Source organism: Balaenoptera physalus (assembly GCF_965194825.1).
Source record: "Balaenoptera physalus genome assembly, chromosome: 3".
Taxonomy (NCBI): domain Eukaryota; kingdom Metazoa; phylum Chordata; class Mammalia; order Artiodactyla; family Balaenopteridae; genus Balaenoptera; species Balaenoptera physalus.
In genome coordinates, this window is record NC_138890.1 from 101,370,998 (window position 1) to 101,391,448 (window position 20,451).

General features: G+C 36.6%; 1 protein-coding gene across 16 annotated transcripts in view; it reads left to right on the forward strand.

The window, feature by feature from the left end:
* MCTP1 (multiple C2 and transmembrane domain containing 1) overlaps positions 1–20,451 on the forward strand; it is a gene marked incomplete at its 3' end in the record, with an annotated part of 550,519 nt that overhangs the window by 450,546 nt on the left and 79,522 nt on the right. For all 16 annotated transcript variants that reach the window (XR_014262452.1, XM_082458039.1, XM_082458052.1 and 13 more), the window contains one exon: positions 4,933–5,052. Coding sequence is in view for 15 of the 16 variants with exons in the window: in XM_082458039.1 (XP_082314165.1) it covers positions 4,933–5,052 (120 nt within the window). The remainder of the gene's footprint in view (positions 1–4,932; positions 5,053–20,451) is intronic.

Here is a 20,451-nt window from a genome sequence, read left to right on the forward strand (position 1 = left end):
GTGGTTTGATTTGCATTTCCCTGATGATTAAATGATTAGCATCTTTTCATGTGCCTGTTGGCCATCTTCTTTGGAAAAAATGTGCCTTCAGATCCTCTGCCCATTTTAAAATCAGTTTGCTTGGTTTTTGGCTATTGAATTGTATGAGTTTTTATATGTTTTGGATATTAACCCCTTATCAGATGTATAATTTGCAAATATTTTCTCCCATTCAGTAGATTGGCTTTTCATTTTGTCAATGATTTCCTTTGCTGCGAATAAGCTTTTTAGTTTGTTGTAGTCCTACTTGTTTATTTTGGCTTTTATTGCCTTTATTTTGGGAGTCAGATCCAAAAAATCATAGCCAAGATCGATGTCAAGGAGCTTATTGCCTATGTTTTCTTCTAGGAGTTTTGTGGTTATAAATCTTATATTCAAGTCTTTAATCCATTTTGAGTTAATTTTTGTGTATGGTGTAAGACAGCCTAGTTTTATTCTTTTGCATGTGGCTGTCCAGTTTTCCCAACACCATTTATTGAAGAAACTTCCCTTTTCCACAAGAAGAGAAAATTACAGGCCAGTATCCCTGATGAACACAGATGAAAGAATTCTCAACAAAATATTAGCAAACTGAATTCAACAATACATTAAGAGGATCGTATACTATCATTAAGTGGGATTTATTCCAGGGATGCAAGGATGCTTCAATATCCACAAATCAATCAACAGGATATACAACATTAATAAAATGAAGGATAAAAATCATATGATCATCTCAATAAATGCAGAAAAAGCATTTGACAAAATTCAACATCCATTTATGATTAAAAAAACTCTCAACAAAGTGAGTATAGATGCAACATACCTCAGCATAACCAGGGCCATATATGATAAGTACACAGCTAACATCATACTCAATAGTGAAAAGCTGAAAGCTTTTCCTCTAAGGTCAGGAACAAGACAAGGATGTCCACTTTGCGACTTTTATTTTACATAGTGTTGCAAGTCCTAGTCAGAGTAATTAAGCAAGAAAAAGAAAGAAAAGTCATCCAAATTGGAAAGGAAAAAGTAAAACTGTCACTATTTGTGGATGACATGATTTTGCATATAGAAAACCCTAAAAACTCCACCAAAAAACTATTAGAACTAATAAATGAATTCAATAAAGTTGCAGGATACAAAGTCAATATACAAAAATCTATTGCATTTCTATACACTAACAATGTACTATCAGAAAGAGAAATTAAGAAAACAATCCCATTTACAGTTGCATCAAAAAGAATAAAATACTTAGTAATAAATTTAACCAAGAAAGTGAAATACCTATACACTAAAAACTACACGACAGTGATGAAAGAAATTGAAGACAAAAGTAAATGGAAACGTATTCCTTGCTCACAGATTGAAAGAATTAGTATTATTAAAATGTCCATATTACCCACAGCCATGTAAAGATTCAATGCAATCCCTATCAAAATTCCAACAATATTTTTCACAGCAATAAGCAATCCTAAAATTTGTATGAAACCACAAAAGACACCAATAGCCAAAGCAATCTTGAGAAAGAAGAGCAAAGCTGGAGGCATCATGCTCCCTGATTTCAAACTAAACTACAAAGCTATAGTAACCAAAACAGTATGGTATTGGCATAAAAACAGACACCTAGATCAATGGAACAGATTAGAGAGCCCATAAATAGGCTCCTGCACATATGGTCAATTAATTTACAACAAAGTAGGCAAGAATATATCATGCTGTTTCTTTTTTTGACCTTTTGAAATCTTCAATTAAATTTTGAGAAAAAAATGCTTTTGTATTTATAGTTTATTCAAAGCCCTCTTGTTTGTTTGTTTTTTAAAGATATTTTCAAGAGCAAGGGCTCTTTACTTAGTTATCCAAATATTAGATTCTTAAAGAGCACATAATGGGGAAGGAGACTATTTTTCCACTACGAGAATTCATAAAGCTAATGCAATTTCTTTCTTTGTCTCTCTCTTCTATATCTTTTCCCATCCTGTGTCCTGGTGTTCATGTTGTTAGGGCATATTAAGACCGTATGTATTCATAAGAAGTGTTCTGTCACTTCTGAGTGCTATATTTTAGGAAAGCTATTGATATATTGATTTGGATGTGGTGAGAGGATGTCCACAATGGAGAAGTGTCCAGAAACCATACCTTGTAACTGGTACTTTAAGCAACTAGTGATGTTGAACCTAGAGAAGAAAAAGACATGATAGGTGGTTTGGTAACTTGCAGAATTATCATATGAAAAGTTTATTTGGTGCAATACCTGGCCTACAACTAACACTAATACATAAAGGAACAAGAAATTCACTCTGGGTAACACCAGGACTCTAACACCAATGAGTGGCCATTACAGGGAGGAATATATTTGCTCAATAGGTTAAAAATCATTACAATTGGTGATATTTAGCAATGGAATAATCTGAGTCCCATCCATGAGACCAGAATACACTGAGTCAAGTGAATGTACTTGGAAAAGGCAACTATATAGGAAGGTCTAAGAGGAAAGACGGTTCATGACTGCATAGCCAGAATGGAAAGACAATTTTTCTAGAAGTACTAAGGTACTTCTTCGACCTTATGTGCCTCAGGAAGAAATTCATTAGTGCTATCACAGGTTGTAATTCTGAATACATTTTCCAGATGTCACTTGGTTTTAAATAGTGGCTCTATAGGACTTTTACTAATGCAAATAATTAAGTAGACTTATGTTAAATGACTTGGGAACCCAGTATCCATTTATTCATTAATTCAGCAAATATATATTTATTGAGCACCTACTATGCCCCAAGCACCATTCTATGCTCTGGGGGTAGAACAGTGAGCAAAAAGAAAAAAAATCCCTTCCTTTAAAGAGCTTATATTTTAGTGATTGTCTAAATTTTACAAATAAATATGTAAAGAATTAATATGGATTCTAGCAAAAAATTATTTTCTCTTTTATATATGTTGATGTCTATCAAATTTGCCTTAAATCACTTCCTGAATAAAAAATTATATTTTTAAAATATACTTTAATAGAATAATCATAGCCATCAGTTATAATTTGTATCATCTTTAAATATATTGTATATATTTCAAAAATTAAATAGAAATATTTTCCTTTTCTAGAAATCTTTATACTTTTCTGGTGAAGGAGAATATATGGCTCATGTTCCACGCATTAACATATTTGAGATTTTTCTTATTCAGGAACTTGAATCTATGGTTACCATGTAATTGTGTACAAAATTCATTTCTTGGGTTACTAAACCATTATTTATGCTTTTTGGTGTCCATGTGGGTTATGAATATCAAAGGATTCAGTAAAATATACAGTCTTCAAAATTTAATATCACATTAAAAAGATCCCTGATGGTACAGTAACATCATGAAGTCATTTTAAATATTAGAGAAAGGACGTTAGAGGGGATCAGATCTACAGACCTATGTTGAGAAATGAAAACACTGAGGGAGAGTGATTTTCTAAGGCCCAGAGCCAGTCTTCTGGCCCGTGGGCCAGGGGTCCCTCTACCACTCCATACAGGTTCATTTTCTCTGCAATTTGAATAGGCTGTGGGCTTGGCTGAGGTTTGTTAAGAAGGCTGAAAACAGCCCATGCTGCTGTGCCTGATGTGAGTGTTCTTAGGGCACTGCTCCTAACCTTTCTGATCTGTCAAAGGCAGGATGTTTGCATGACCCCAACCAGCTGGCTCAAATTCCCAATTATACTTTGGTTCAGCTAAAGCTTAGCAGGCAGATGACTTTCTAGTTTTCAGTATTAGAATATGTACTACCTGAGGACCTTAGTTAATAAATAGTTGACTTTCTCAATTTTGTAAGGTATTGATATCATTTACACAGTACTTTTTTTGAGCACTTACTGCGTACCAAGCAGTGTGTTAAATCCTTAACACATTTCAACTATTTAATTGTCACAGCCTCTCAGGTGGATACTCTTATCATCCCCATTTTACAGAAGAAGAAACTAAAGGGAGGATATATACCATGCCAGAGGTTATAGGACTAGTTAGCACCAAGGGTGGAATCTGGCTCTTAACTACCATCTGACTTAAATTACCTTAATTTGGCAGCAGGGGCCACAGTTCCAGAGAATTTAGATGATCTCTGCAGGGTTATAAGAGTCTGGTGGGGAATGGGGGTGAGTCACACTTTATGACCATTGCTGGTTATTTTATGATGCAGATGCTCTTAAAATGGTTCCTTCTGCCAGCCTAGGTGAGTTCTTAAACTTACATTCCTCATACAATTTTAAAACTCATTTACATACTTAGAGAAGTAGGTAGTTTTAAAAGATAATAAAGGTAGACATTTAAAATTTTCCTTTGACAAAGTTTCTCCATTTTTTTAATAGCTGTTTGATTTCTATGGCAAGGCTGAATTTTTTATACTTGTTGGTAGCAGTGCTATTATTCATAATGTGAATCTTGGGAGCTCTCTGGTGTAGACTTGGTATTTTCATCTGCCTATTATGCTTGTTACATTGTATTATCCAAGTGAGAGTTAAAAAAAGTTTCTGATATTAAATGGTGATTCATCCTTTATCATCAAGGCAGATAGACCAGTTATTTCTGACAATGTAGTGAAGCTCATTTTGCTGCCTTTCTTTTTTAAAACTTTATTTTGTCCGACCTAACAATAATTTCACTGGAGGAGAAAAATTAAAATTGCCTCATTGACAATGTAGTGATATCAGTTTTTCCTTCATAGAAATTAAACCAAGTAAAAATCTTAGTGACTTTCCAGGGGTCGGTTGTGCATTTAGAAAAATGCCTAACAAGTTCTCAAGTTTTTGTTTTCAAGACAAATCTTTCTGTTCTGAAGCATTTAATTGTGTGCTTTTTTGAAGTGTGCAGTATGGATAAGAGAGGCCATTTAATGAAATTCAGAGTTAACTCATCTTTTTCTTCTTCCTTCTCCCTCCTCCAGCTCTTTCTCTTTGTTGTCTGGAACTTTGAGCTCTACATGATACCAATGGTTTTGTTGTTACTATTGACATGGAATTACTTCTTGATAATATCAGGGAAAGATAACAGGCAACGCGATACAGTAAGTCTCTACTTTCTTATTTGCATGTGTTTTTGTTCTTATTCCTAATCTCTCCAGCAAGATCAACATTGAATTCGGTTTTGCAAACCAGAAATTCTGTCTGTAAATACTCAAGTTTGGAGGAAAGTTTTATCAGTTCAAAACTAACAACTCTTTGGTCCTTAACACAATAGAAAGTATTCACCTATTTCTAGCATTACTCATTTTGGTAGGAACTAAAATTGAGAGCACACCAAAAGAATGAGTTATGATTTTTAGGTATAAATCGGTTATTCCAAATGATTATTTCTTTTATGCTCCTTACTTGTTTTTATGTCTTAATGAATCCTGTGTTAAGACATAATATCACAAAATTATCTATGGTCAGACCAAACGAATGTATTTTATCTAAGACAGTTCTCTGTGGTCTGTCATTGGAGGGAAGGAAGACTTGATGGTTGTTGTCCTAGAAAAGTGCATAAGGTACCTTAATTCAGTGTTCATTCACTGAACAACAACAAATACCCTTCTCTGTGTCAGGGGTGTATTAGGATGCTGGCTCATGGATCAAGAGCTTTCACTTAACCTAAGGAAAGTTATATTGCACTCACTTGCCCTCTCCGGCATTTTTGAAAGTTTTTAGAATGTGTGAGACAACCTTTTCTCTCTCAAAGAGTTTTAGACTGAGAAGCAGAAGCTAGCCACATTATAATCACGTTTGTTATTCTCCCACCAGTCTTCATTCCCCTTAGGCTATCTCAGTCACTACACCCCTAGCAAACATACAGCTTGAAAAACTTTCCCATATGTAAATAAGTGGGAGGGGAATGTCTTATCCACATAGAACATTTGCAATTTTATAATTCTGTAGACAGCTGTTGAGAATAATTTAAGGGTTTGTCAAACATAAGGACCTATTTGGTAGCTATTTGTCCACATCAGATTACACTGATTTTTTTTTTTTTTTTTTTTTTGCCGTTAAGGGCCTCCGCTTGATTGATAATCAGGACTTTTGCCAACTATTGTGCCCATAATGACGCAGGAAACAGAGTTATTTGATCATAAGTTTAGCAGTATTATATAATACTTTGTTATAATAGCATCATAATGATTGCACAGACATACCTATGACATAAAAGAATTTTCTTTTTAAATAACTCAAGCAAAATATACTTTAAATGGTTACACAAGCAAAATAGACTTCTTCAAAATAATTTTCTTTATCATCAAAATAAAAGAAAAATCCAGATGCACAGCCACCAAGTACCAAGGCAAGGTTGCCAACAACACACCGTGTTTATTTCCCCATGTTATTTGATATATTTCTGTCTCTCTCATGAGATTATAAATTTGAGGTAGGGAACTGTTCATCTTTGTACTTGCCACCGTCTCTAGCACGTGTTTTGCAAATTAGAGGTGTTCAAACATTTTTTTGTAAAGTTTATCAAACCAAACATGAGATCGCTATTAGAGATTTTAATGGTTAGGCAGCATCAACAGACAAGACGTTGTTATTATTGGCAAGGATTTATGGATATATATTTAACTTGCACACTGAGAGACAAGCCCCAAATGCCATAAGCCTTGGTGTCATGGGGACTAATAGGTACTTTTGTCAATTAATCCAGGATGTTTTCTTTAAGAAGATAGGACTCTCTGACACAAGTCCTTTTTGTCCCATTTATTTCCAGGAGGTTGTCGAGAGAGAAGAATATCTACTTTTTTTTTTTTAATTTAATTTTATTTATTTTTTATACAGCAGGTTCTTATTAGTTATCTATTTTATACATATTAGTGTATATGTGTCAATCCCAATCTCCCAATTCATCCCACGAAAATCTACTTTTCATTCAGTTGCCTTGAGACAAATCTGCAAATAAGAATGTTTGCAAAAAAGTGGTAATTTAGTTTCAGCTTCTTAATCCTATGAGGGGGCTTATCTTCAATATTTAGTCATTGGTTTGAGTATTCTTAGTAAAAAATTCTGAAACTATAGACTTTGCTTGTTATTTTCTTCAGAATATACCTGCCTTGGCTGGAAAGGTCCACTTTTAGAGGGAAAGTAATAATATATAATGTATCTCCTTGTACTTAAGATTCTCTGAGAATTTTTATAAGCCTATTGAAAAGTTAACATATTATGTAAATTTTTCTACTGCCCTTTTCCCCCCAAAATATAACTCTGATATAGTACTTACAAATCCTTCCTTGTGGGCATACCTCTGACTGAATCCCCCTTTTAGCCATGGACGATATTTTATTCCCCAACACAGGCCACTGTGAAACATGCTACAGTCTAACTTTCATGGAATGCCAACTACACTCCATAACTCCCCGTGATTGCCTTTTATTTGCCCAAAACACACATATCCACATATTCTGTTCTTTCCAGGCACCAGAGCAGCAATCACAACGCTTCATTCAGCTTCTCATTCACTGGCTCAGCTGAGACCTTACGTAACTCTTAAATCCAATTTGTCTAATTATGTGTTTTCTGCCATACCCAGCTGTGCATTTGAACTGGTTGCTCCTTTTGAAAAGAAACCTGGGTTATACTTTGCTGGTTACAGATTGCACACACACACACACACACACACACACACATATTCACAAGCACATATATGTAAATTAAGCGAAAGTGTTTGTAGGGGTTGCTATGCTGTGCCTGACTACTTATCTACTGCGTAGTGGATAGCCCTGGAAGAATGGTACTTTGCCCTAAGTCCTTATTGGTATCCCCAAAACAATGCAGAATTTTTCAGCATGTGTGAAAACTTTAGGGAATCTCTGAAGTGCATTAATCACACCATTGGCTGATTCCAAATCAGGAAACTTTCTGTTTCAGGAAAAGCAGGGGGCGGGGGAGGGCGGTGGATATTCTGTCGCACACAAAAAAATCATCTGTACATTATTCAGCTGAGAAAATTCAATTAGGATGAAAATTATAAAAGGAAAACAAATCAAAATAAACTTCAGGTTTGTGTAGCAAAAGAGAAAAGAAAATAATATTTCCATGACATAAGAAGTTGTAAGAGAAAAGGAAAATAATACCGTAAAAGATAAAAAGTACATAGTTGGGTAAAAATTCTGTCTTCAGAATATTGGTGGATAGTTGAGATTAATACTAAAATAGGAAAGGATTTCTTTGTCTGTTTATTGTTTATTAAGGAGACCATTTCCTTTTTGGAGACTTAAAGATCACAGGAACTGAAATCCCCCTGTACCTTTTCCCCATCATGGTGCCTGTTCTAGTTTAATGAAAAAAATGAGATGTAATCCTTGCCAAGTAAGTTTTGCTGCATATAATGAGCTGAGCCCGTTGAGGACAGGATAAGGAAACAGCCGTTCCTGAGTCTAATGCTGTAGACGTAGAGATGCACATGAGAAGGAGGTGTGGTTAGCAATGGTATTTCACCTCTGCTGTTTCTCAGTCAGACTTGTTAAAAATAAGCAATTCTAGATCTAAATCTATCTCTACTTGGACCATGACATTAAAATTTATAGCATAAGAATTGTTAGACTTTTCCAGAGAAAACTGTTTAATACAAACTTCATTCCGAAATGTCTGTGGCATGAATGTCATACTTCTCGTGGTTTAAGCCATCACTCCAGAACCAGGGGAAAATCACCCCTGCACTGCCCATTGGGCTTGTACCGACTATCCACATTACAGTTACTATAAACTGAGATTTTGTAAGAGTAGATGCCAGGAAGTGATCTTTACTTTGGAGTTAAAAATTTTCGAATCCTCATTACACCCTGGGCGCTGTGTTAAGCACTTTCTTTCATCATGTCATTTAGTTTTCCCCCAGGAGAGAGAAGATGATTGTGTCAGCCCAGCCCATGTGTTGGGGCCTCCTAAATCAGGTGACCGCCTATTCTCTTCTCTGTGACAAGGAAGGGAACATACGTGGAAGAAGCATGGCTACAAGAGCCCTTCCTTGAGAGAGGGGAAATCAAATCTCAGAGGATGAAAGAAACAGGTTGGCCAAAGAAACCAGAGCTCTATTATACTCTCACTGAGACAGGTATCATCATTACTACTTCACATACAGGGAAACAGGGTAGAGAGGTTAAATAGTTCCAAAGGCACACAGTTAGTTAGAATGTGGCAGAGTGGGTGTTAGGATCTGTCAGTCTTTCTGAAATTTGCACTCCTTATCACACCTCGCAACTACATTTCCTCTTGAGGCTATATTTTGGTCCATCCCAGGTCCATCCCAGGAGCACATTTCTCCTTTAAGCTTCAGAATGGTCAGTAGTACTAACTCTATCTTTAAGCAAACAGATTGTTGGAAAACGCTCATTTTCCCCACTTCACCCCCATGTCCTCCTCACCTCTCATTCAGGAAAATGGAGCAACTTGAATGTATCAGGTATCCTGCTAAGCCTTTTAGAGACATGGTCTCCTTTAATTCTTCATAATAATTTTTTTTAATTATTATTATTATTTTTAACATCTTTATTGGAGTATAATTGCTTTACAATGGTGTGTTAGTTTCTGCTTTACTTCATAATAATTATATCAAGTAAATGATTCTAAATGGTTTTATCCTCATTTTACAAAAGAGGAAATTCAGAATCAAAGAGGATGATAAATAACAAACTCCACAGAGTAAGTGGGGCGCAAACCCAGCTCTGCCCTGTTCTGAAGCCTCAGGGTATTTCTGTGGTACACGTTTGGGCATGCCTTTACCAAGGGATCCACTTTCTAAGTGTTTGGAGCCTTACCTGGAATCCCAGGTATCCCCAGATTCCTTCCTGTGAGGTACCTGGTGACCTCTCAAGAATGAGTACTGATCACCTGTTTGATCCCAGGTGACCCCGTTCATTTCAAAAAACATTCGTGACCGGGAGGACTACCTTCCATCCACCCAGGTGAGCATGGAAGAGGAAATTAAAGCTAAAAATCCTTCACATTAGTGAAGAAAATCTTTGAATATCTTTGACATTCAAAAATTCTTCAAGCAGTGCTTTTTAATTACATTTTAAAAGAGCATTCATTTTTACTGTCATGATATGCCTCCCACTTAACAATCTTAGTTGCCTAATCAATGGAGTCATTAAAAGACTGAAGAGTAGGCTAGATCAATGAAATCATTCTCTGACTCATGATCTCACTGTGATACAAATTGAGCCCAAATCTGTCTGCTAAAATATTTTAGGAAATACTGAAATGTTTTGTTAGTTCCCTCACATGGCAAAGCCCTCCATGCTTCTTTTCCCCTTTAGAATAGCACTGACTACATTTGTTGTTGTTGGGACTATTCCACTTAGGCCCAGAACATTGATGTCTAGAAATAAAGCTTGTAAGGAGAGAATTTCCTTTGCCACCATAAATGCTGTTGATTGGACAATTTAGGATCATCTGCCAAAGAAACATCTGTTTGTTTGACCTGATTTCCTGTAAATCAAACTCATTTATTATTTTCTCAGCCAGTACTCTCAGTTCCAAAGAAGTCCTCCTGGTGGAATATTTGAATAAGTAGACTATTGAATAAGTGAAATATTCCAAACAGGATCTGAAAAGACTGGCCAAAGCTGAGCTGAGAGGGGCGGACTCCATACGAAAAGCACTTTTGTTGCGTGGTCAGACTCTTGGCACTTCAATAAGGGCTTTATCATTCACAGAAAGTAGCATAGATCAGAGCCTCCTGAGTTTGCATCTCAGTACCAGAAAAGACCACGTACTTGCTCTTAACAGAAGCAGCACTGAGTCATACAGCCTGTAAAAACATCTAAAAATTGATGATCACTCTTTTCTTTTTCCTGCTTATTTCAACAAATTTTCTCAAATTTTTAAGAAGGTCACCAGCTTGCAAAAATGTGAGGAGGGCCATGAAAAGAACCAGACCTTTATTTTTCCAACACAGTCACAAGCATAAAGAAGTAGAAACCAACAGCCAATCAGATGTCAGTAGAAAATTTCATCCCTTGTGACCCTCTCAAATCTGTTCAACCACTTAGATGTGCCAGATTATCACTCAGTCTACAGACTGGTGCCCTGTACACTGATGACCATCACCTCGTCAGGCTCTGGACATACCCCAACAGGATTTCCACATTTTTTTCACTCTTCTCAAATGCCCCACTCCCACCACCATGCTACATTCCCTCTCTTTCAGGTGACCAAGGCCTTCTGCGTTGCAAATTTTCCTCGAGCTCCACCCCCTGAAGCCCTCTGAATTTGTTCCCAGTTTAGGGTTGCCAGATTTAGCAAGGAAAAATACAGATGCCCAGTTAAATTGGGATTTCAGATAAACAACAGGAGATATTTATATAAAAATAATATTCAGTATTTATCTAAATTCCAATTTAACTGGATGTCTTGTATTTTTCTGGCAACTTTCCCCAAAAATCACAGCTTGTATTCTTACCTCAAGACTTGTAGGAAGGTGATAGTTCTGAAACAAAATGCTGATTTTTTTCCCTCTGCTACTTTCGTCTTTCCATAATATCTTTGAGCATGGCATAGAAGATTCCTCATGTGTATGTCCCACCCAAACCATATAGCTTCAGCTTTATCTCCCCTGTATTCCAGCAGGATTGTTTGTTTGTGTGTTTTTTGGTTTTGAGAATGGAATGTTTAACGAGCAAAAGGTGGAGATAGTGGGCAGAAGGAGGGAGGCACAGAAATGAAGCAGACAGTGCCCCATTCTCTTTTGTCATCTCTTTCACCCAGAAAGCAACCATTCACCGCTTGGGAGAGCAGGAAAACAAAGCTCAGAGAGCTTATGCCACTTGCAAAGGCTCACACAGCACGGTGGGACCGGAACCCACTTCCAACTGGTTCCCAGGCCTGTGTTCTCTGCCTCTCCTCCAATGCACCCATTCCACAGGCCCAGGGTCGGCAAAGACTTGGTCCATATAACACAACAGAAGGCAAAGAAGGAAGGAATGATGCTTCTCTCTTTGTATAGTTGGGGAAACTGAGGTCTAGGATAAGGCAGTAACCTCTGCACTGGCAGTGAGTTTGTGTGGGTGGTACTGTGTGGGACAGACGTGGTGGCCCAGGGAAGGGCAGTGCAGGCCTGGTCTTGAACTTAGTGGAGGTGCTCGTGCTGCACCTGGAAGCCGCATGGGCACCAGAACAGATGTGCAGCGGGCCATCCGGCACGATGTGTGGCACTGTGCCAGGACAGGTGGCTGGAGCGCTTGAAGTCCTTGCTGCAGGAGCCAAACATCGAAGGGGCTGAGCTCAGAAGGCCCGCCCACAAAGAGGTGGGCACACTCCCTTGCGAGGGCCTGGCTCTCCTGGGGCACCTTGCTCTGGGATGAGCTCCAGGGCTCCTCCTCCAGCTGCACCGTGAACTTGGAGGAGACCCTGTGGGTGTTGATGAGCAGATGGGAGCCTAGGCGTGTGCAGGTCAAGGCCCCGCAGTGGAGGAGGAGGTCAAGTAGTGGTCTTCTGCCATGGGGGAAGGGGAGCTTTGAGGGATGGGGTCTTGACATGGTCTTGACAGAGGAGGACCCAGGGTGGCTGGGACAGCTATGGCGGCGGCAGCAGCATCTGGAGCCGAGTGTATTTGTAGTTTCCCAAATAGTCAATACACTCTCTCTATAGCTTCTACTCGTTTCTTAAAAAAATATATGTTTGCGAATGTAAGGTGTAGTTCTTGCTTGTCATATATATTTTATTTTTTACGAAAATTGGATCACATTAAAGGCACTGTTAGCATACCTACTTTGAGTTTCCCTCAAATTACTGGAAAACAACATGATTTTTAATGACTGAATAATTTTCACCATATGAATACTTTATTTTTTCTCAATTAAACACTCATTTTAGAAATGTTTGTTTCCAGTGTTTATGCCATCTCAAAGAATGCTGCAAAGAAACATCCTAAACAAATCTCTGAGCAGGTCGTCAGTAATGTCTTTTGACAAAGCCCTTGAAGGAGAATTTCTAGGTCAGAGTATATGCATTTTGAATATTTTTGGTAGTTAATACTGACTTGCCACCCATTAACGTTTTAATATTTTATATATATATATATATATATGCCTGGGTAACCACCAATTATCTTCATCATTTCCCCTGGCGAGCCATCTCTGACGTCCTGCCCATTCTCGCCCACCCCTACCCCTGCCAACCCATCTCTACCATCATATACTCCAAGAGCTTAAGTGAACCCTCCCCTCTCAGTTCCCATATCCCCCTAGCTGTGTTATAATAAAAAGCTCACCGGGGGTCTTCTTCACCTGCCCCAGACTGTTCTAACTGTATCTTCCATCTGTGTATCTAATCCCAGCACAGAACAAGATGTCTCAGATATAGCAGCACAGTAGTTGCTCAAAAAATGTTTAATGAATGAATACTAAGTATGTTAATCTGATTTTTTTTCCACATCAAAAATTGTCTAATTTTCATTCAACAAAAATGTATTGAACATTTGCAGGCACTGTGCTAGCTGTTGTCCAAAGATGATTAAGACCTGGTCCCAGTAAATGTATTATACTTCAATAAAAATAAAAGAAAGGGAGAGAGAGAGAAAAGAAGGAGAGAAAAGAAGACCTGGTCCTTGCCCATGACAGTTTGTGGTCTAGTGAGGGAAACAAACAACTAAGTGGAATACGTGGGTATAATAGGTGCAGTGATCGAGGTCTATATATGAAATGCAGAGCGTGCAGCCAAAAAACATTTAGATCATCCCAGATACGTGTGCGTGTGCTGCATATATAAAGAAAGAGGGTCTACCTATCTGTGGCCACAGCTCTTATTCCAACCTTCCGTCTGTCCCTTCACTCAGTAACTCCATGTTTGCCTTTAATACTTCAGTGCATTGTCTATCTTTTTACTCTATTCTCAAACTGCAGCTCAACTTCAAATTGGAAGATGAGTGTTACCTGTACGTGACATGTCAGTTCACATAGAGAAAGATATAAAGGAAAACAGTTCTCTTTTTAAAAGTCAATATACTAAAGATCCTCCTGTCTAGAAGGCAGACTTCTTTTGCTTTAGATCTATTAGGACTCAGAAGAGATACTTAGAATTTAAAGTTAGTGTTAGTTGCCGCAGAGGACGCTTATAGTTACTCTCATACTGCAGCCCTCACCATCTTCCTGAATCGCTCCCACCTTGCTCAGATTCCCCAGAGATACATATGAGAATGTAACAAGGTAAAGAGATACTCTTCGTTCCTATAGAGATTTCTGCCCTGAAACCCAGCTCTTTTTCCACCAAATGAATTGTCTTGGCAGCCTTGAAGGAAACCTGAAGATCTTGCCCCCATAAATTTCTCTGAATTTCTGAATTTCTCTTATTTGAACCCCAGTTGACTCCTGGATCCCCAGGAACTCATTGGAAAACCAACTTCCTAAACTCTCCTCAAAGTCTCCCATGGATCCAAAGAATTCACCATCTCAATGGTTTTCCAAAGTGTCCAACCCAAGCATCTACCCATTTGTCAACCAAATGGTTTTATTATTTCTGTTCTCTTTCCAAAAGGTCTGCCTCCACAATTTTGTCATTTCTGTCGTTGAAGAGTGGGACTTAGGAGAGAAGAAGAAAGGATATCCACGGTTTGGGTCTCACTTCTCAGGGTGGCTGTGTTTTCCCACCTGTTTCTAGTGATGTTCTGTTGGTTCTTTCTAAATGATTTTACACCCTCCTCTTGGTAGATAGCCAAAACTCCTTGACACATTATGGTGAGGGAGATAGCACGTAGGACCAACAGAAGCACGTTCTGGCCGACTCATGATCCCAGGACTAGTTTGCATCATGCCCCGTGTGGTGGGGTGGTGTTAGCTGAAGGTTTCATACAATATTTGTGGAGACTTACTGTCCCTAGTCCAGAAAGGGGACAAGAAATGGCAAGACTTCAATTAACAAACTAAAAATAGAAACCAAGTGATATGTCTTTATCTGCTTGTGGAAGAAGTTTATAAATCAGAACCATTGTTGGGAGTCCAATAAACCTGAGAGTTTTGTATTCTTTGTTTTTAGTGTTCTATGAGATAAATTTATTAAGAGCATGTAATTTTAAAGCCTTTCTGTACATAGAACTGGAGTAGTATGTGCAGGTAACCAAACTAAAATATGCCTTCAAGGGCATTTTCTGTCATGTGTTATTGAATTTACTTCATCATTCAAGAAAAAAGAAAATAGTCATGATACCATATCACTTATTTTTTAAACAATAACAATATTCTGGTAACATGCTTAAATGAGAGACAGTTCACCTAAACAAAGTTTCCAGATATGTTACACTCCCATGGGCAACAGCGGAAACATCTTAAAAATGAGTGTTGCCACTACCACTTTACAGTTGGTAGAGGTTAAGAGTCCAAACTTGGAAATTACAAAGACCTGGCATTACATTTCAGACCTTCCACTTGTTAGCTGTATGAATTTATTCATTTCCCTAAGCCTCAGTTTCCTCACCAGTAAAATGGGGATAATACCTACTTTTGTTGAGGTCTTACGAGGATTAAAGAGACAGCACACTGTGTTAAGCATATAGTGAGTGCTCAATAAATGATAATTAGGCACCTGATTATGTATAAAACAGGGCAAACCAGTGGGGGTAAAATGGGTCTTTAAACATAGTAGAAGTAACCACATCTCTTAAACAGTTCACTTGTAAGAACTATTGAAGAGAATGGTTTTCCATGGCCATTAGTCCTTCTTGGTTTTGAACTTGTGGACAAAGATAGTAAAATTGCCACAGAAAGATTTCCTGTGTCTATAATACCCCTACTATATATATGGAAGTCCCACAAAATGAAAACTACATTTTTATCAACAAAAAAAGCTGACAAAGAAATTTGAACAACCCTCTACAGATTAAAGCTTCTTGAAAACTGAAATTTATAGAAATACCAAAAATGTATGCCATTTTACAGATCATATCCATAGATATCTGGAAGAAACATTTTTCTTGATTATAGTAATACAAATCTCCACCATGCACAGGGCATAAAGACAAAGGCCAGCAGCACCATGAGCAGAGAACAGGGCATTTCCTTCCCTGAAACCATCACTGAGTCCATAGCAAAATACTCTTTCCTAACAGCTTCACTCTGGATGTTGACTAAGAGAAGGAGAAAGGTAAACCTACTAGCATACCAGGCCTGGGCACAGGGACTAATTTTAATAAATCAGAATAGAACATGAAAATGTCAACTTAATCAAGCATTTAAATTTTATTAATCAAGCCTAATTTTTATGAGTGCAAATAATCACTGAAGCTGGACAAATTTGTTCTCGATTGCATCAGAAACATAATTTTAATATTTAATGGACTGATGAATTTAAATGGAGAATTATCTTTATGAAACATGTTCCTCATAATTTGCCATTAAATGAGAAATGTTTTAAAACTCAACATAAATCTTACGTAAAGGTTATTTAACTAAATGTTGGTACTATAAATATTATAAATACATTATGCACTAATTTAGCAATCACACAGTACACTACATAAAGCTGAAATGATAAGTGGACCAGGCAAGCTTTTCCTAGAATATAGAGCTCTGGGAAGCTCATGATAAAATGGATACAGAGGTTTTGTGTGAGGTTTCCTGAACATCCTTTTCATGCAGGCTTTTGTGCTACAATTCACCATTCACCATACACATTCTTTCCAGTTCCAATGTAGAGACCTACATAGGCTGTCTTTTGCGAGGTGATTATTCTTTACAAAAAAGGTAAAAAATATTTTATCATTATTATTTATAGAAAAGAAATACAAGGAAAAAACTGAAGTTTTCTATGATTTTTTGACATTCAAAATCTGCTCCATTTTTAAAGTTAGACTTTCTGACATAATGTTCTCAGGCCTCAAAATATTCTAGGCACAAGGGAAAAAAAAGAAGAAGAAAAATCAAATTAGCATCAGAATATTTTTCTCTTCAAATGTCCACCTATTCTTCTCACCCCCTCTACTACTCCCAATTACATTGCTTAAAATAGGCAGTAGCAGTGAATTTTTGTAAAAAGTAAATCAAACCTAACAGAGCAATATGGCTCAAAAGTTTGCTCATGTTAATCTCCAAGATTAATGGTTTTTTGTTTTCAAATTCTATTGTTTAAAGGTACCTAATCTTCCCGAAGTGTAGCATTTACCTTTATTATATCTGCTAAACTATACATTTACCTGAAAAGAACTTCTTGCCTATTGCAACTCTAATGCTCCCAAACATATCTGATGGGGTTAGAGTGAAGAACATTTCTGAGAAGACTGGAAAAGACTGGAGATCATAGCAGCTCCCTCCCCCTGCTTTGCAGAAAATGTTTTAAATAGATAATGTGTATTAGACACTTTAAAAAAATTCCTAAGGTTGTTTTTAAAACCTGAGACATTTAAAATTGTGTCCTTTTTTGTTACAAATTTGTGCTTCTGGAATGGAAACTTGGTTTTATAGAGAGAGGCTAAAGCATATAATTTTCTTTTTTATTTGAAATCTGTTTATTATTAATGAACAAAAATGTTTTGCTTTGAAAATAGTAAATTTTATAAAATAGATTAGTGGTAAGTCTAGTTATCTTTTAATTTCATTTGCAAAGCACATTAAACAATTCAATTTTTTGGCCTTTTGTATAATTTTTAACCTGAAAAATAACATTGCTTCAAGAAAGCATTAGTATTTAAAAAGTACATTGCAGGTTGATAGTTGACCTGTTTTTTCCCTGCTCAATCAAATTAACATGCAATATTGTAAAGACGCCAAGATTAGAATTTTCCCTACAAGCGAAAATACAATACATTGTGAAGCCTTTAGATGGAGACATAGTTCAAATAAACACTAGAATTCTGTTCACAGTGCTTTGTGTAAGTATAAAAATGAACATTTAAGGATACTGAGAAGGAAATATGAAAAGAAATTCATTTAAGATGCTTATACTGATTATAGAATTTATATTGTATTTAGCCTTTCTTAATGGAAGGGTTTTTCTGCATATTAAGCTGGCAAAGACTAAAAGGTTACATACTCTTGGCCAGTAAAGTAAATTTACTGTCCTTGCACCTTACAGCAAAGCATATTATACTGCAAATAAGAATGCTGTTGTTGATGATGCAGAATTCAGGCCGTATGTAATCAGTGGCATGCATCAAAAGTCATCTGATAGCCACATTAAAGCCACATTTCCTATTAAGAATCAGAATAAATTATAACATGGCACTTCCCAGAATGAGCCAAGGAAACGCATTCTGCAAGAAGAAATAATTGTATTTGAGTGTCTCTGTAAAAATCCGGAAGTCTTTTAGCAGTAAGTAATAATGCTTTTCTTTTTAGTCTGCCTTCTTTTGTATTGCAATATATTCAGCTTCACTGGCAAGCCTATCACACTAATTATTATTACATCTAGTGGTTCAGTTATCTTGATGACTACTGTAGCTGAAATACTCCAAGGTCAAATTCTTAATAACGTGAATCAAACTAAGCAGCCATCATACATGCAGTTGCTTTTGAGATAGACTAAACAGTGTATTCCAGACCTGTTTATGGGTTTTATTATTCTTTCAGATGTGGAGTAAATTATACGTACAGGTTAACTGCACCATTCATTTCGCAAAAGTTCCTTATCAAAAATCTTGAGAGGTGCAGGTGTCCTGTGGTGAAAATGACAGCACAGGCGCACCTATAATGATCTTATTGACCACAAAAGTCTTCAGCCCAACCTCCAATGCTTTTAAGTGATCTGAGATAATCTGAGTGGTTGGTTATATGCATCTTCTCAATTCATAGACTTTCAATAATTTCATATGATACTTGCACGTGTAATACATCCATTGGCACACAAATGCCTGTTCTGCTTGGTTTATGTACACACAAGATGGTATAAATGAACTCCAGACCATGTTGAAGCAAACTGTTCTACCCAAATTCCTCCATATCTCTAGAGTGGAAATAAGCATTTAGTTTGTAATGTATCCAAATATAAGCATCTGTACACATTTGGATGTTCTATGAATATAAAATTAAATATGAAACTTCTTTCTTTTGTGACAGTTTTCTTTCTTTAATTTTTTAACATCACAGTTGCACATCTGGACAGCAGTGATTTCTTCTTTAATTTAAATGTGTTGCTTTTTTATAGACCATTTTGAGTAAAGCAATTTGAATTGTGCAACTATTCATTCTGAATATAGAAAAACATCCATTTAATTCAAAGATTATTTCTGAGGGAAAAAGTAAACATATAAAAGAAACTGGTTTGTGTCAGCTTTGGCTTTCCAGGGTTTTTGGCTTTGTGGTACTCAATACTTATCTTACGAAGGTAACATAACCAAGATTTTTCCTTTTTTGTTTAAAGAGATATAAATAAGTGGAAGACTTTAGCCCTGGGAAAATCATAATACAAAGTGTTTTAAGAATTATTCATGGAACTTTTAACCCCCTTTTGTCATTTTAGCTTTCAAACATGCACCCTAGATTAGTATTAAAAAGCAGGACTTAGTATCCACAGTCCCGTGATGATTTTAATAGTGAAGTTTACCCAAATCTACTTTTCCTCATCCTTTTACTGTTTTGGTCTGCCTTTTCTGCATCCTGCTGGTCCCCTCCCTTATACATCTTTGTCTAGTGGAGTAATTCTAAACATATTGTCATATTTTTGTTCAGATTACCAGCATCATTTTTAACATTTTCAGCCAACTAAAATTTTATTTCCTTGCAAATCATAAAGCATTTAGTTGTATCAAATTATAATTAAAAGTCATATTAATAGACCTCCTATACAACTGTATAAAACATACAGATTCTTCAGATGCAGTTTTGCTCCATTTTGAGGATTTTTAAAATATACAACTACATATTATATTTTATATGATAATGATAAATGTTCAGCAAATGTGGACTATGAAAGAAGAAATATTATGGTTTTAAAAATAGTGTTACCTGCTTATTCTTTGGCTGTAATGTAGCTGGAACGCTGCATTAGGCGCTGTCTACGTGTGTTTTTTTAAATGTCATCTTTATTAGTATTACATTCAAGGAATAGTACCAAGAATCAGTTTCTTTCAAGACCTTCCTCCAGTGTGTGGCATATAAGTCTGTGACGGGCGACATTACAGAAGGTCATGTCACTTTTAACTGCTTGCATTACATCTTTCTGATTTCCCTAGTGCCCTTCCTTTGTTTGATTAATACTACTTGCTTTCAAGCAAGGTATCAGAAAGCATAATTTGGAAAAAGAATTCTAGGACCAATCTGAGATATTCCCCCTTACGAAAAGAGGAAAAAACCCAACTTTGTAAAAATTTATCTTTTCTAACACATGCATTTTTGTCACTTTTCGTTTTTTTTTTCCTCAAGGAAATCCTACAGATGTGTTGTTATTAAATTATTGCTGACAAATGTTTGGGCAACTGGACTTTGTATACTTGAAAACAAAACTATGTAGCACTTATTTGGTTTTATTTGAAGAGGAAAGAGCTGGAATTTGAGATTGGGACTCCTTTATTTTATTTGTTT